The following is a 17,181-nucleotide window of genomic DNA, read 5'->3' on the forward strand; positions in this document are numbered from 1 at the left end:
TGGAGGGTGGTGAATGGGTTGATAGAGGTGGTTGTGGATTCTTCATCAGTGAATGAGTTCAAGGAGAAGTATGATGTGTATTTTGTGTGAATTTTTTTAATGTTGGGCCCAACATTAACATGAGAAGTTGGTTGATCAACCTATAGTACTTTGGTACTGTATATGGATAGTGGGTTGGGAAAGGAGAAACTTGTTTACATTTGATTTAAGTTTGTATATTGTATTTCTTGGAAAATACATTAGAGGGAAGATTGTTCTACAGTACAGCAGTAGCAGGGATGAAGGAGGAGGAAAAGAAACTTGTTCTGTGGGTTTCAAGATGTACTGCGAAAGGATGTTGGGTAGCAGCTGTACACATTCCAATGGGCTTAGTACTGAGTGGGGGAATTATTGATGCTATTTCAGATGAACATTTGCTATGGAAATATTTGTAGAATGCACAAATTGCAGAGATCAAATATACACATTCAAAACTATGTGGAAGTGAAGAGAGCGAGTTGGTAAGAGATGGATTATTTATCAACCTAATTGTTCTCTGCATTGAGTCAAGCATATTGAGAGATCTTCTAGCATCCCCACTCCAAATATGAGAGCAGTATTCAATAGATGGGCAGATTTGTGATTTGTATAAGGTTAACACAGTGGTTAAATTCTAAATGAATAAGCTCTGTGGCCTTTAAGTAAGGGTCATAAATGTGAGGCTATTGCTAGAGTGTCACAACATTTTTAAAAATTTTATTTATATATTTATTCTGGTGGAGTTAAAGCTATCAGGCCTTCTCTTCCATATCACCAGAAACATTAAATACAAATACAGATACAAAATAATATAATGTACTTATCCATAGTTGAAATAGTAGGCCTACATAAACACAAAAATATTAAATGATTTTCTTTGTGCTTCTCGCAATCACGAGCTCTGATAAACAACTGTTAATCTGCTGTTTTGTTGTTGGTTGCTGACAGTGTTGCCAACCAGAAAAGACAAAATATCGCTAAGAGTCTGTTAAAAATTCAGCTACACTACACTCCAATAATGTTTGCTTGTCAATCACTGCAAGATAATGCATTACAGGAAGCTCCAAACCTCCCCGTCCCTTTCATCATGCATTCGTAATCAGGTGACTTGATATTGACTTTATATATACATTCAAAGCTGTAAACAATTGTTGAATAATAACACAATGCAGGCATAATTACCTTAAAGGGAGAAAAGTCACAAAACAGAAAAATGTTCCAGGCCCGGTGCATAAAAAAGTTCTGGGGCCAGGCCCCGGTTAAATTTAACCACTCCTCTTTTTAGAGGTGAAGTAACATCTTGAGCAAAAGAGAAATCCTAGTTTTTTCGAAATTGAGGATGCAATGGTTGTGATGTGTTAATGCCAGGAGAGGCCTTATGTTGGGTAATTCCAAGAAGAGAAATCTCATCTTGTCTGTAAATTTGAGTGTTATCAAAAATAATATTTTTGAGAGAAATAAGACAGAACTGGGTTTTATTAGCATTGAAGTTGATGAGGTTATCTGAGCCCCATTGAAGGATGACTTGGAGGTCAGAATTAAGGGCAGTGGTGGTTGATGTTCTGTAGATTGATGTGAGTTGTGTAGAGTGAGGTTTGTCAAATTAAAGGAGTGCAATGTGCTGTAATCTCCAAAACTGTGTATTGGGTTGGAGGTCAACTGAAGTAGGTCATTGATATACAGAAGGAAGAAGGTTGGTGAGAGAACAGAACCTTGTGGAACCCCCAGCATTAGTTGGTGAGAGGATAGGGAGCCATCTACCATCACACAATGTGCATTCAGACAAAGCTGGCAATCCAACTGCAGAAGTCTAAGACAATCTAAATTATGGAAGTTTGCTTAGTAAGCCTTTGTGCCAGACCCGGTCAAAAGCTTTGGAGATATCAAGTGCAACCACTTGATATTTGCCAAATTTCTCCATGGCATTTGTCCAGAGTGGGTGATATGTGAGAGTAGATCTCCTGTTGATCGGCAGCAACAGAATGCATACTGGTGGTTGCTTAATAGCTGAGTGCCTTCAAGGTAGCGTAGGAGTTGAGAATTTGATGGTTTTCTCCATCACTTTAGATAGGAGTGAGGCGAGTGAGAAAGGGTGGTAGTTAGATGGCAGTGATTTGTTACCCTTCTTAGGAATGAATTGAATATAGTCGATTTCCATGCTTTGGGATACTACCAGTGGACTAAGAGATCATGTACAGGTGTCATAGGATAGGAATCAGTTCTGGTGGTGCACAGACCTTCAGGACAATTGGAGGAATGCCATCAGGGCCAGGTGATTTTTTGTTTAATTTAGACAATAGGTTTGTTTCTGATCTTTCTGGCAAAAGAATATAGGAGCATTATATGTTGGGTAGTTGGAATGACTAGGGGGGCATTTGCCATTGTCAATTATGCATGCATTGGAGACAAAGTGTGAAACCAGGAGATTAGCTTTTTCTGTGGGTGATGATGCAATAGAGTCATCTTGGCATGATAGGAGTGGGAATAGTGTTGGGCAGAAGTTATGACCAATTGCTTTGGCAAGAGACCAAAAGGCACGGCTGCCATTTGGGCAGGCTGCAAGTTTCCTTTTTTTTGCCTGTTCAAATTCTGTTTTGGAAGCATTGATAGTTTTCTTGCATCGGTTTCAGACTTCAGTATAAGCACTGATGGTGGATGGAGTTCCTGATTTGAGCCAGTTGTGGTATGCTTGATTTTTCATTAGTACAGCTTTGGCACATCTTTTGGAGAACCAGAGTTTAGATAGTGGATGGCAATTCAGAGTAGTGTGGGGAATGTATGTTTCTATGCCAGTGAGGATTACTTTGATATGTTTGGTGCATATGTTTGGATTGGAAGACTGGAAACAATAGTTCAACCATGGGAATGAAGTATAGTAGTCTCAGAGGCTGTCCCACTTGGCAATGTTATAATGCCAAACTACTCTTGTGTGGGAGTGACTGTAAGTGTTGTTGCATGGGGAAGAAGCTAAGCACTAGATTATGGTCAGAATTACCCAGGGACCTCATTACATTCACTGCATATTTGGAAGGATCATTGGTAAAGAAGAAATCTAGGGTATTTGGGGAATGGTTCTGGTTATCTGGTATTCTTGTTGGCATGTGAACAATTTGTGTGAGGTCATTTAGTGATGGCATATGTTTCTGCATCTGTGTGCAAGATCGGTACAACTGGAGGAAAGCCAGTTGGTGTTATGGACATGAAAATCTCCTAGGAGAGTGGGACTGGAGAAAATTCATTTTTAAGGAGAGGAAATTAAAGAGCTCAGTGGCATTAGGAGAGCGATAGATAGCAGATGAATTTGACTGAGTGGGGAAGGGATATTTACAACCAAAGGTCAAAGTCAGGTGATTCTAGGTTAGGTTCTCTCTGGCAGGGCATGGCAGAGTGGATATATGTGCAGATGTCACCCTTGGGTCAAAAGCAGCTAAAGAGTCTGTATTTTGGAAAGTACAGATGGATACTGCTGGGAGAGATGAGATTTGAGTTTCTGCTAAAGGGTCAGTGGGGTTTTGACTACAGATAGTAGTGAATACTATTGAGGTTGGAGTTGAGGCCACAGATATTGAAGTGGATTGAAGGGTCTTGCACATTTCCTATGCAGTGCCTGCATACTGATCTCCTTGGTAGCTACTAGAGGTGTCACTTGATTTTTGTACTAGTTTGGCTTGTTTGTAGTCTGATCCAACTGTTGTCTCATTGGCGTTTTTCTTCTAGAAAAATGCCAAATGAGACAACAAACGCAAATGAGACAACAGTTGGATCAAACTACAACAGTTTGCCCAGAGGGAACAAAAACTCCACCTTCTGCGAAGGTGGAGTTTTTGTTCCCTCTGGGCAAATGTTAAGTCAGGTTGAGCACGTATGTGTGATTGGGGGTAAGTGTCCTTTAACTTGTTGTTTATCAGCATTATTAATTTGGATGTGCTTATCGGTGTGTCACAGGTCCCTTTGAGAGATTGAAAGTTCAGTTCATCCTTTCTTTTGTTTATGGGTCCGAAACGATGGTATTCGACGATGTTTCTGGAATCAAAGTTGCATTCTTCCGCTAATTTGTTGACGTCTTCTTTTAATGATTTACCATTTTCTATCGGAAAGTTCAGAATAACCGGCGTTAGTTTCTTGTTTTCAGCCTCATTCAACTTGTGTACCGTTAATTCAGTTAGGTCGCGGAGTTTGTTAGCAAGCAAGGGTGCACTTGCAATCAGTCTCTGGTCATCTAGTATCCCAAGCTTAGTTTCCAGTGCTTGGAATTTCTGTTTCAATCATAGTATTAAGGTGTTGTTCGAGGCTTCCAACTTGTTGACCTAAGTTCATCATCATAACTAGATCATATTGGTCTATTCTGGTCTCATTATCCATCCAGTATCCTTTTTTGAGATCTAACCTTTCTTCTTTTCCCAATTGGCTTATATTTTAGTATTTGTTTAGGATATCAGGTGTTGGCCATTCAGTATACATTTTCTATCCAGCTCTCAGATTTTGGAAAAGAAAATTTCGATCATAGTATTAAGGTGTTGTTTGGGCTTTCGACTTGTTTGCCTGAGTTCAGTAGCTGTTTTACAGAAGGAAATCACATCCAATAGAAGAAAGGCTTGTTTAGATCAATAAAAAGCTTGTGTGCCAATTCATCTATTTTTGCACAGGAAACATGTAGCCAGTGGCAACAAATTGAATACTATACTTATTTTTTTTTGTCGGTACCTTCGGTTTTACAACTGCGGTACTTCGTATTGTCCTTCATTTTGTTGGCAATTGACGATACTACACTGATGGGACTCAAGGTACTCTTTCATTGTTGGCCTTTGTTGTTGCCATCGTTACTCTAGTACAGTAGGCATAGCGGGTGCTTTCACGTGGATCTTTTTTAATTATAAAGATAACTGATTTGATGGACTATGGGTATTTACAAGTTGTGCAGAAGTAAATTTGATCACTTGGATTTCTTGGTGACTAGGAGGTGGTAGAGAGGATTCAGAAATGAGTGACCAAGGACAGGTCTGTGGCATACTTCCTATGAGGATAGATTAAAGGTTTGTGGGTGATAAAGTTCAGTTGATAGGTGGAAAAGGGTGTACATGATAGAAACTTAAGATATTAAAGAGGTTTTATAAAATTGATGCAAGTTAAACTTTTCAATATACAGTGGACTATGGGTATTTACCCATAGTCCATATCTGTGATGTCTTTTTAAACACTGAATTGAAAATCCAAGCCATGGGATCCATTGGGAAAAGTCTAAACTTTTACATAGATCTTTATATAAACATGAACGTTTATATAAAGAAATTTCTGAAGCCCTACTACACTGACCAAATTTAAACTGCAACGACGTTCTTACTATTCCTAAAGTATGGGAAATTGTCATACAAAATTGTGTAAAATAATTATTATTAGTTTTTTTTTTTTACTTCTGTAACACGTTACGCACATTTAATGAGATTCTATTGTAATCATGTGCCCTAACTGTATGTTATTCCTATTATTGTTTTAACTACTGTATTAATGATGTCCTAAGATACTTAGGATGAAATATTTACAAGTAAATAATTTTCACTATGGTTAATATGTGTGTTTCTTTTAATTATAATCTCACCACAGGTTTCGTTATTTTAAAAAAAAATGAATATAGTATAACACATTTATATGAACAATGTAAACATTTCCCATCAAATATTAATTTTAGATTAATGAGCATTTTTTGTTAAACTGATATTTAATTTTTTGTTACAGAAAGTGAATATACTTCATTGCAAAATTGAGAAGCTAAACCAGGAAAATATTGAATTGAGAAATGAAAAATCATCTATTACGAAACAAGTTGGGAAGCAAAAAGAGTATGTATTTGAATATGCACATAAAGAGAATATTAGAATGGGAATTAAATGTGTTTTACAAAATTGTTTAGGAGAATATTTCTTAGTATAGCTGTTCAGTGTAATAAAATCTTACATGTAGTTACTTGCATAAGGGTATGAGAGATTGTCAGACTTCTTATGAAAACATTTATGCTCCCTTTATATTCAGCTTTTGGATAATAAAAGATGTATTTGCTCATGCAATTTAACAAACTTGCACTAAAATGTGACACACGGATGCAGAGAATTTAAGGATGTTGAATATTGAGTTTAAGCATATTTCATGTATTTCTTTTTCCATTTAGAGTTGTTAGTTTGTTTTGAAGGTTATTTAAAGAACAATTAAGTTAACAGTTATGTAGTGATGTGCTGTTAATATTCTAATTGGACATACACTTAGGACATACCTTATCTTTGGCCTTAGTTGTTTCAGCTATAATTCCAGTCTAATCAATCATCATCATCATCAAATTCCTGCCATTTTACCCTCAAGGGGTGTACAGGATATGACAGTACTACATGAAAAAACTACATCATTACTAACTTCCTATCTACAATTTTCCTCCAAATCAGTCTGTTACTTGTCAAGACTCCAACATTATCAGATCTTATATTTCTATCGTCTAAGGCACTTTGTACCGTATCAATCCACCTATATCTTGGTCTTCCTCTGGGTCGTTTTCCTGCCATCCTGGCAGAGAACATTTGTTTTGCTAATCTTTCCTCTCCCATTCTATTTAAGTGACCATACCACCTGAGATTAGCTCTGCTAACGCGTTCCTGGATGCTGACAATGTCAAGTTCTTTCCTAATATCCTCATTTTTAATATGATATTGCCATTGATGCCATCTGTTCACGCCTCTAATCTTTCTCAGGATTCTCATATCTGCGGTCTCTAGTCTTTGGTCAAGTGTTTTACTTCTGATCCAGCTCTCAGATCCATAAGTTAAAACTGGTTTGAACACTGTCTTGTATACAGCTAATTTAGTGTTCCAACTAATTTCTCTCTTATTCCATATGAATTTATTCAATTGACTTCCCACCATACCAGCTTTGCTGATTCTGTTGTCTATTTCTTTATTTAATTTACCATCTTCAGTAAAAATCACGCCTAAGTAGCTGAAATGTTTTACTTGTTCCACAGGTTCTCCATTCACAACACAGTTGACATTTTCAATGATTCTGCCTATTTTCATTGTCTTTGTCTTTTTATTGCTGACCTTCATACCATATCTATTACAACAGTTATTCAATTTAGTCAGAGAATCTTGCAGACATGTAGCGGATTTATTTAGAAGTATAACATCATCCGCATAAAGCAAAGCGCTGACATTAACATCTCCAATTTTGATATCAGGTTTAATACCACTTTCCTTCATAATGTGATCCATATAGATAATGAATAACAGAGGGGATAATGTACATCCTTGTCTCACACCAGATTTAACATTAAACCATCTTCCTGTACTTCCTTCAATTCTAACTGCTGACTTACAACTCAAATAAAGACTAAGTATTGCTTGATATAATACCCCATTGACACCATATAACTTTAGCGTATTGAATAGCTTCTCTCTTGGCACCTTGTCATATGCCTTTTCCAAATCGACAAAACTTAAATACAGATCTTTGTTATATTCCCATGCTTTCTCGACTATTTGTCGTAAAGTGAAGATCTGATCCTGACAGCCTCTATTTGGCCTGAATTCACCTTGTTCTTCACCAAGCTTTTCTTCCACAATTCTTCTCAACCGTTTCTCAAGTATACTTGCATAGATCTTGCCAGGAACACTCAGTAGGGAAATACCTCTGTAATTCTCACATTCAGTTTTATTTCCCTTTTTATATATGGGTACTATGAGAGCTCTACTCCAATCATTGGGAATTCGTCCCTCTGTCAAGGCTTTCTGAACTATGCAGTGCAGCCACTGCATAGTTCAGAAAGTGTATAAGTGTAAAAGTGTATAAGACTTTTATACCACCATACTTCTGCATTTCTGGTTGAATATCATCTACTCCTGCTGCCTTTCATGGCTTTTTCTACTTCAAGTATGGATATGTATTCCTGACTGCATGCCTGGTCAGTGTTTTTTAATCACTGTGCTGTCATCACTGCTTTTTTCATTTAGCAGTTTTTCAAAGTAATTACTCCATACTTCAAGGATATCTTTTTCTCCTATTTTCATGTCACCTTTATCATCTCTAACTCCTTTTACAGCACTCTTTCCTCCATTCCTAAGCTTCTTCAACAACCTCCAGAATATTTTTCCACCTTCTTGATATTTATTTTCTATATTCTTGCCAAAGTCCTCCCATGACTTTTGTTTAGCTAATTTTACACACTGTTTAGCTTTCTTACATTTGTCTCTGTATTTTGTAAGAGTAAAAGCTGACTTATTTGCCAGGAACTTTTGATATGCTTTCTTCTTTTCCTTCGCTGCCTCTTTAACTTCCTGTGTCCACCAGGGAGTTATGATTTTTTTTATCCTTGCACACAACCTCACCACATGCCTCTCTGGCAGAATCAATCGATGTTTTCTTCAGAGTTTGCCACTGAATCTCCAAGGTTTGATTCCTGTTCTCAAACTCTTTCATTTTCTTTTCAATAATCTTTCTGTATTTTAGTCTACAGTTCACATCTGAGAGCTGCTCAACTTTTATTCGCTTTAAAACTTTCTTACATGTTATTCTTTTCAATATTAAATTCAATTTTATCATACTCAAGACTAAATAGTGATCACTTCCAATTTCAAATCCTCTGTACACTCTGGTGTCCTGCACCAGGGAGAAAACATCACTATCAACAATAACATAGTCAATGAGACTTTTCTTATTCCTAGCCTCTGCTCTCCATGTGAATTTGTGCACATTTTTATGTTGGAACATGGTGTTAGTAATAACCAGTCCATGTCCTTAGCAGAAATCCAACAGATATTTGCCATTATTATTAGCTTTGCTCTTTTCTCCAAATTTTCCCAACATATTTTTGTATGTCTCACAATCATTTCCTACTCTGCTATTTAGATTCCCAACAAGGACCAACTTTTCCTTTTTCATTGTGTCAGTTGCTTTTTCTAAAGCCTCAAAAAATTCCTCCACTTCTACCTTTATAGAACCTTCTGTGGGACCATAGGCACAAATAAGTCTCATTGTCCAGGTCCCCATTCTCATATTTGTCCACATTACTCTACTTGAGACTGACTGCCATTCAAGAAGATTAGCCTCGTATTTTGTGTTGAATACTATATCTACTCCTTCTTTTCCTTTATTGTCATTGCCTGAATATAACATTTTGTATTTATTGCTCAGAAAGATCTCACCAGTTTTGGTCTTTTTTGTTTCAGTCACCCCTATTATGTCGATCTGGTACTTATCTAATTCCTCAGCTAGCTCCATTTCTTTGCCATTCAGGCTTCTTACGTTGATAGTACCGATCTTTAACTCTGGTGATGTTGAGTTGGGGTTTGGTTTCAGATTTGTTCCAGTAGCTGACTTTTCGCTGTTCGCCCTGGTTCCCTGGTGAAAACAAAGGGGGCCTTGTTGAACTGGGCGACGCCCCACCGGCATGAAATTTTGTCATGTTGTACCATCATTTTTTATTTTGGTTTAACCAATAAGAATAAAATTTAGTCGGCTAAATCCCAAATTGCCAACCCATCCTCGTTCATTCAGTATCAAAGTAGATACCCAACAGGGTGCACCACGAGAAGGTGAGGATTGGACATTAGGTCAGAAGCCCTGGTCGGTTCTCCGCATTCCTTTAATGGCTATGTGGAGGTCTCCTTTCAGTTATACAGATCAAACAAAACATTATTTGTGAAATTTGTCTTGAGAAATCTAAGCGCACAGCAGTAATATTGACTTTTTAACCTGCCGTTAGTAAGGTGGGGTGTCACAGAGACCCCAAAGATTTTAAATTGGACTATAACTTTTTAACATGTTGCAGTGAGTCATGCTTCTGTATAGCTTCCCCTCCTGTAACTCGCTACTCGACGCTATAGACAACAGTCTGTTGCACGCAAGCAAGTTTAATGTGGAGAGATGTAAATTGTGCTGGGATCCACCAGCCTCCACCTTACCGAAAGTGTGACTATATTTACTTCAGGAACATAAGTTGTTTTCATGTATATTCTACTAAAATTTTATCATTACTGCTGTGTCTTCTATATTTTTACATACTGACTATTAAGTTTTCATAAATATTTAGAGGGTATTTTCAGAGTAATATCTTTTTTTTACCAGATGAGTTATGAGCAGGAAGAACATGTCAACTTATAGATGATGCATTGACATAGGAGGAGCTATTTAGCAGAGATGATGATAGGGAAATTGATTTAGAATTAGTCAGTAACCATGAATTAATTTTGTGGATCTGCATTTTTATTCTGTAAAATTACAGGACTTAAACAATACATAATCTAATATTGATTAAAAAGATGTGGATTTCTATTTGGATGGTTCTGTGGGACCCACCTTACCACTTTTGTTATATTTTCTCTCCTCACCAGCGCCAGATAAAATTATTTGAATTTTATTAATATATCGAGAGCAACATTATGAGGATGGTCTGAAATGTTCTTGGCCTAACAATGAAAAAACGATTTTTTTTTTATTTTTCAACATCGTCTCTTAAGACAAATACATTTATTCCTGCGATGCTCCAGCGCCATTATCCGGTCTCATTGTCCTGTAGTGGTACTCAGCAAGATCTGCAAAATACCCCTCTACAGCTGCAATCATTGATTTGAATACCCCTCTTGATTTGAAGAAAAATGCTGACCAGTGAAGAAATGTTTTAGTTTTGGGAAGAGAAGTCAGAGGGATCTAAATCTGGGGAATATACCAACTTGAAAAAAAAAATCTTGCCGATAATATTGCCATCTATGGTCGAAGCCTATAACTTTTCAGATGTTCCACCAATTCATAATGCAGATCCCTTAATTTTCCCATTGCCAAAACACCTTTGTGTGCATTGTCCTGATGAAAGATGATTTTTTTCTTCGCAAACTGGGTCTTTTCATCTAGTCTGGGTAAAAGATCGGAATAATATTCCCCAGTTATTGTTTTATCCTTTCCAAAATAATTATTAAACAAAATGCCTTTAGCATGCTAAAACACCGATGTCGTGACCTTTTCTGCTGATGGAACCGACTTTGTGCTGAACAACCAACTTCTGTCCATTGTTTTGACTTCTGTTTGGATTCTGGTGTGTAATGGTGAATCCAAGTCTCATCCATAGTAATAAATCGACATACATAATCAGTTTTATTCTTGTTAAAATGCTCCAATCACTGTTCAGAAATTTTCATGCGAGTGCATTTTTGATCTTCTGTGAGCAAGCACGACATCTTTGTAATTCCTTCATCCAAAATATATCCTATATGTTCTTTTGAAGTGCCTATAGTCTCAGCAATTTCATGCACTTTGACTCGCCGGTCATCCAATACCTTATCATGCACTTGATCAATGATTTCTGGTGTTACACTTTTTGGACATCCTTCACATGGATCACCTTCAAGGCTGGTATAGCCACGTTTTAACTCGACAGCCCATATCTTAATTGTCGAAAACGAAGAAGAGTGCCCATAAACGTTTATGAACTTCGAATGAATTTCTATTTGTGTTAAATCTTCTTTTACAAAGAATTTTATAACCGCATGATATTCAATTTTATTCATTTCAAGGGATACAGACAATGCTTTTGCTTCAGACAGCTGTAAACTACTTGATAGAATGATGTGTAATTTCACATGGATGCTTATGACAGATATACCAACTTGAAAAAAAAAATCTTGCCGATAATATTGCCATCTATGGTCGAAGCCTAGAACTTTTCAGACCACCCTCGTACAGTAACGAATTTACCATTCGTGTTCTGGTTTATCAATTATATTTAACAGTTGTGAAGTTATCAAAAACATCTGATATGTGTATTTAATTGTTAAAGGGTTGATATGTAGGAAACTTGTCAGGTTTTAATTACTTATTTCTTTTTATTAAACTCCTTATTTATATTATGATGTGGTCTCAATACCAAAAACTTCTCACAGAACTACTAAACCATAGAAACTTACTATTACTTTCCTGGATTTGCATCATTAGCAAACAACTGAATATATTCCTTTGGATTATTTCCTACATCTCTTATCTACAAATTAAACAATTTTTCTAGCACTGAACCTTGCAGGACATCACTAGTCACGTGGATTCTGCTCCTTCATATACCACTTTTTGATATCTGTACAGCAGCCACTCTCTTATGCACATGACACTAGTCATGTGCATAAGAGGGTGCTGCTGGACTGCTTTGTGACAAAATATCACAAAGCCATGTTGTTCCTCATAGAATATCACATTCTTATTCACCTATTCTTGTAAATCTGTTTTTGATCAATTTTTCCAATACTTTTACCATCACTCTGGAGATACTGATTGTTCTGTGATTTTCTACTGCAGTCTTAGAACTTTCCTTATGCAAAGGAATTGTTTTGCCTTCTTTCCCACTCCCTTAGAACTCTCCCAGACACACGACTTAAATTAATGCACTTAGTCAGAGGTGTTGTCATTTCCCTGGCAAATTCTCATAAAACGCAAGTGATATCCCCTAACTGTATTTACATTGAGATTCTGCAGTATCCTAAGAACCTCCAATTCCCATCCACCTGTTTCACGGCAGTAACCTCACTTGATGATATGCACTTGCAAAGTGGTCACTCAATAACTGAACTATTTTATCTACTTCATTGTGTAGAGAACTTTTTTATCTCTTCATAATGAAAATGGCTAAAAAAAAAATGTTCGGTTACATTCCTAATAGTGAACCAGGTTAGTAACTTTAGTTATTCAAGGAATATTTTAGTTATTCAAGAGATGAAAAAGGACGATGTGGAAGGAATACCGTTTGTCATAAAGAATACATCCGTTATGAACGTTATAAACAGCAGGCTAGAATAGTCACAACCATTATACTGAAAGCAAAGTCTGAGTATGAGAAGAAACTGGCTCTGCGTGCTAAAGACACCCCCACAAGAATTCTATCGATATGCTGCAAGTAAAAGGAAGAATGAATATGAAAGAATAACTCTTCTAAATTCAGATGGCATGAGGGTTACAGATGCAGAAGAGGTTGTTCAGTTAATGGGTGCCCATTTTGTTAAAATCTATCAACTTGGTGAAAGCAACATGGGCTCACTGTTACCTTTGCACTAGATGTAGAAATGCAGTGTGTGTGAGGATGCGGTATTAGAGCTGTTACACAAATTGAATAAGAATTCAGCAATAGGGACTGATGGAATATCAGCATGTGTTCTAAAAGAGTGTTCAGATGTACTGGCCATTCCTCTGACCAGGCTGTTTAATAAGAGTCTCAGAACAGGAAAGATTCCACAGGAATGGAAGCAATGTATGGTAATTCCATTGCATGAGGGTGGTGCGAAGACCGATGTATCAAACTCTCGACCATTTAATAGCTCAGGAGTGGTGGTGAAGATTTTGGAAAAATTGGTTAGAGCTTGCATTCTGAAATGGGTTGACAGTGAATCTCTACTTTTCAATGAACAACATGGATTTACTAAGGGAAGGTCATGTTTTAGCAACTTGCTCACGTTCTATAACAACGTTACCATTGAGCTAGACAAGGGGAATGGATACACCATGATACTTTTGAATTTTGCAAAGGCTTTTGACAGAATACAGCATGGAAGACTTGCATAAATTAGAGGAAATGTGTTTGGGTTATACAATATTAGCATGGATAAGAGGATGGCTGACTGACAAGATATCAAAAAGTGGTATACGGGGGGGGGATGGGGGATCTGAGTCTGCAAAGTTTAAAGTAACAAGTGGTGTACCACAAGGATCAGTACGTGGTGCACTGTTATTTAATCTGTACATTAATGATATTGAGAAGGATTTGGCAAGTTACATACAGCAATTTGCTGATGATGCAAAGATAGGAAGGGTAATCAGGAATGCTGCTGATATGCAGTCTTTGTAGAATGATTTCAATAGGCTGGAATTGTGGGCATGGGAAAATGGGTGTCAGTTCAATGTCAGTAAATGTAAAGTCATTCACTTCGGCATAATTAGATATCCAATGTTGTATTATATTGGTGGAATTAGACTAGAAGAAACCAATGAGTCTAGGGATCTTGGAGTGTTAATAGATAGGAAGTTGAAGTTTAGGGGCAATGTGACAAAGATTGTGAATACAACTCAAAAGATAATTGCAATGCTGAAACGAACATTCACATGTAACGATAAGGATGTTATTTTGCCTCTTTACAAAGCATTAATAAGACCTCACTTGGACTATTGTGTGCAGGTCTGGTCTCCTAGTTTCCATTGTGATTCTGATATATTGGAGAGAGTACAAAAGAGTGTTAAAAATGATATCAGGATTGTGGAATACTGATTATGAAGATAGATTGAGAATTTGTAGACTGCAGACACTAACAAACAGGAGAAAGAGGGTTGATATGATTAAAATTTACAAACTTCTAAAAGGTCATACAGGATTTCAATTGCTGGAATTTTTCACTTTATGGAGGGTGGGGAAAGGACGAGAGGGCATCCTTGGAAGCTGAGAATGAAGGCTGCTAAGAAGGGATGAGGGCTAGATTTTTCCCTCAGAGGGTGGTGCATGATTGGAATCGATTGCCTTTGGATGCTAAGTGCAAGCAATGTGAATGAATTCAAGAATAAGTATGATAGCTGGTGTGTGTAATATGTAGTGTTCCTAGAGTTCACTCTTATTAATAATAATTTTTATTGACGAATGAGAACAAGTTTGGCAGTTCGGTGAATAAAAGTTGAGAATAGTGAGGTAATCAGCTAAATAAATTTATATGGAAGTAGCTGGCATTCAAATCACTGAATATATGGATCAGTTTGATTGAAAACTAGTGGTTATTGGATGTGAGCACTGTGCATTGTTCTACCCCCCCCCCATCTTTTAAGAAAATTGTATCCTCCCCTCTTGCTAAGGATCATGAACAAAACTGGATGGATGGAGCACCATTTTATCTATTTGATTTTAGGAGATTTTAACATTTAGTTACTTTTTGAAAGCATAGTGGAAGATAGTGGTCGGTAATAAACTATTAAAAATGGACAAAACTAATGTTAAAACTTATTTATTTGTAGACTTTTCACATAAGTGTCATGGGTTCAGTACAGAATGTCTGATCAGAAAAATTCTACCTTGCTTCTCCTAGGGATAAGCTTTTGCCTGTAGGTTACCTAGGTGTCTACCAGATATCTTGCTTTTGTGGCTTATCTTATTTTGGATAAGTCTTATTAAACATCATGAGCCTTGAACAGTCTGGACTTGCTGAGCATGCTATATGCACTAAACATAGTTCACTGGAATACGATAAGCCTTTCATAAGTCATTTCTTCATAGAACTCTTTATAAAGAAATGTGAAACATTACTCCATTATCCTAACTTAAACAGATCTGTGTCAACATCCATTCCCTTTATGGGAGATAGTATTCTTCATCTGCTAATTTGCTAATTTTTCCTAATATTTTATTTATATTTATATATATATATAAAATCAAGGGCATATATTCTGGGTGTGCTTTGTGTGCAGTGCACACACCCACTGATTGGCAATATCATCGATATTATATTTTTGCATTTATTCCTGTTAAAGACTCTCCTAACTGTTTACTGGCTTTGCGTGATTCCTAAAATTAAACACTATATACTAATACTTAATGAAGAGGACACTTTTCCACATGTAAATATTGCATTTATATTAATAGTCTGGGTGCTCTTTGAACAGATGTACAGATCACATAGCAGGTAAAATTTTCATCTTTCCAGTATTTTAAACCACTCAGAAGGCGAGGCAGGGTGTGAGCTTTGGCAACAGCACCCAGAAATCAGTGGCTGTGATTGGTTATTGTCTCAACCAATGCAATTGAATGTTGTCATTCGTCATGAGTTGCTATTTTTGTTTTCTGAGTTTCATCACTGCACACCTAGCACTATTTTTCACCCGTGATGTGTGAACTGATGTTTAGGACGCCAATATTGATGTTCTTAATATATAATTTTCTATAAATAATTTAACTTTCTTGTCCATATTTGCAACATGAAACAGTGTTGACAATCTACCAAACGTCCCATTTTCTGCCAGAGCTTTCGAGGATTGTAATCAAAGGATGTTGGAACTTGTGTATAAATAAGTGAAATTAGTTATTTCAGCCTTTCTTTGGTTCAGTAATAAAATAATACAAAATAATTTCCCAGGTTATTATTTTTCTGATTTTTGTGTATATTATATGGCTGTATTCGAAAATTCTATCAAAATTCAAATTATCTGTGTGTCATTTTAGTATATGCCAGTGATAATGTAATCTCACCATGAAGCATAAACCCTTTGTGCTTCTCATATAAAGGGTGTGCATGAATCACAGCTGTTATTTATTTGACCTTTATGTTTTTCATATTTAAAATTTTATTAATCGATAAATGAAAGTATTCGAAGTTATCCTACAGTTAATTTCATTGGACCAATTGAGATGAGTGCTAATGCACTATGAACTCTTAAAGCTTTCGTACATCAATAAAAATGCAATTGTATGATCAAATTGGCCACATAAGCCACACGACAGCACACCCAACCTTAAATGGGCACGTGATGCCATTGGTATATATTTTATTTTCTTTAGTTAGGGAATTGACTGTTTCACTTATTTTACATTAACTACTAAGATGGCACTTTTTTAGAATTCTTTTACTACTTGATTGCTGTTATATAATTCTGTACTGATGCTGCCTATGACACTTAGGTGGAAAGTCTACAAATAAGTTTTAATGAGATTTCTCCTTTTTTTTGGTTTATTATGAAAAAACTCGTGGTATTCCAATATTGAAACAAATAGTGGTTGATTGTTCAGTAGGAGTACAGAAAACAGTCCTTATATCAATTTTCTGAATTGATTTTATCTAGGCACCTATCTATCTATCTGTCCTTGTTACAGCCCCTAACATAGGTTCCTAACTTTCTTTTGTCTGTCGTTAGATTATGCTTCTACTACTTGAATCCATAATTCACTTCTACCTAGTTATCCTTTGTCATAAATCTTGGTCCTCTGTCTCTTAACCCCCACCCCCAGTTATCATTCTGCATTTGGACCACCTTTTCATGGCAGATTATATGGTTTGATGTTTTTTTGTCTAACCATTTTATGTTCTCGGACTTCTTTGTCTGACTGGAGGGATGGAAAGCCCTCCTATCACCATATGAGACCAGGTAACTCCTTTGGCTAGAAAAAGCCTTTTTATTTCATAA

At 36.5% G+C, this 17,181-nt stretch overlaps 1 protein-coding gene across 1 annotated transcript in view; it reads left to right on the top strand.

Annotated features, from left to right (window-relative positions):
* Positions 1 to 17,181, top strand: part of LOC150101893 (citron Rho-interacting kinase-like) — a 594,274-nt gene that overhangs the window by 193,944 nt on the left and 383,149 nt on the right. The window contains exon 17 of the mRNA XM_090400165.1: positions 5,752 to 5,855. Within this exon, the coding sequence (XP_090256291.1) occupies positions 5,752 to 5,855 (104 nt within the window). The remainder of the gene's footprint in view (positions 1 to 5,751; positions 5,856 to 17,181) is intronic.

This window comes from Typopeltis vanoorti, chromosome 11 (assembly GCF_054136105.1).
Source record: "Typopeltis vanoorti isolate ZY-2024b chromosome 11, IOZ_Tvanoo_1.0, whole genome shotgun sequence".
NCBI lineage: Eukaryota > Metazoa > Arthropoda > Arachnida > Uropygi > Thelyphonidae > Typopeltis > Typopeltis vanoorti.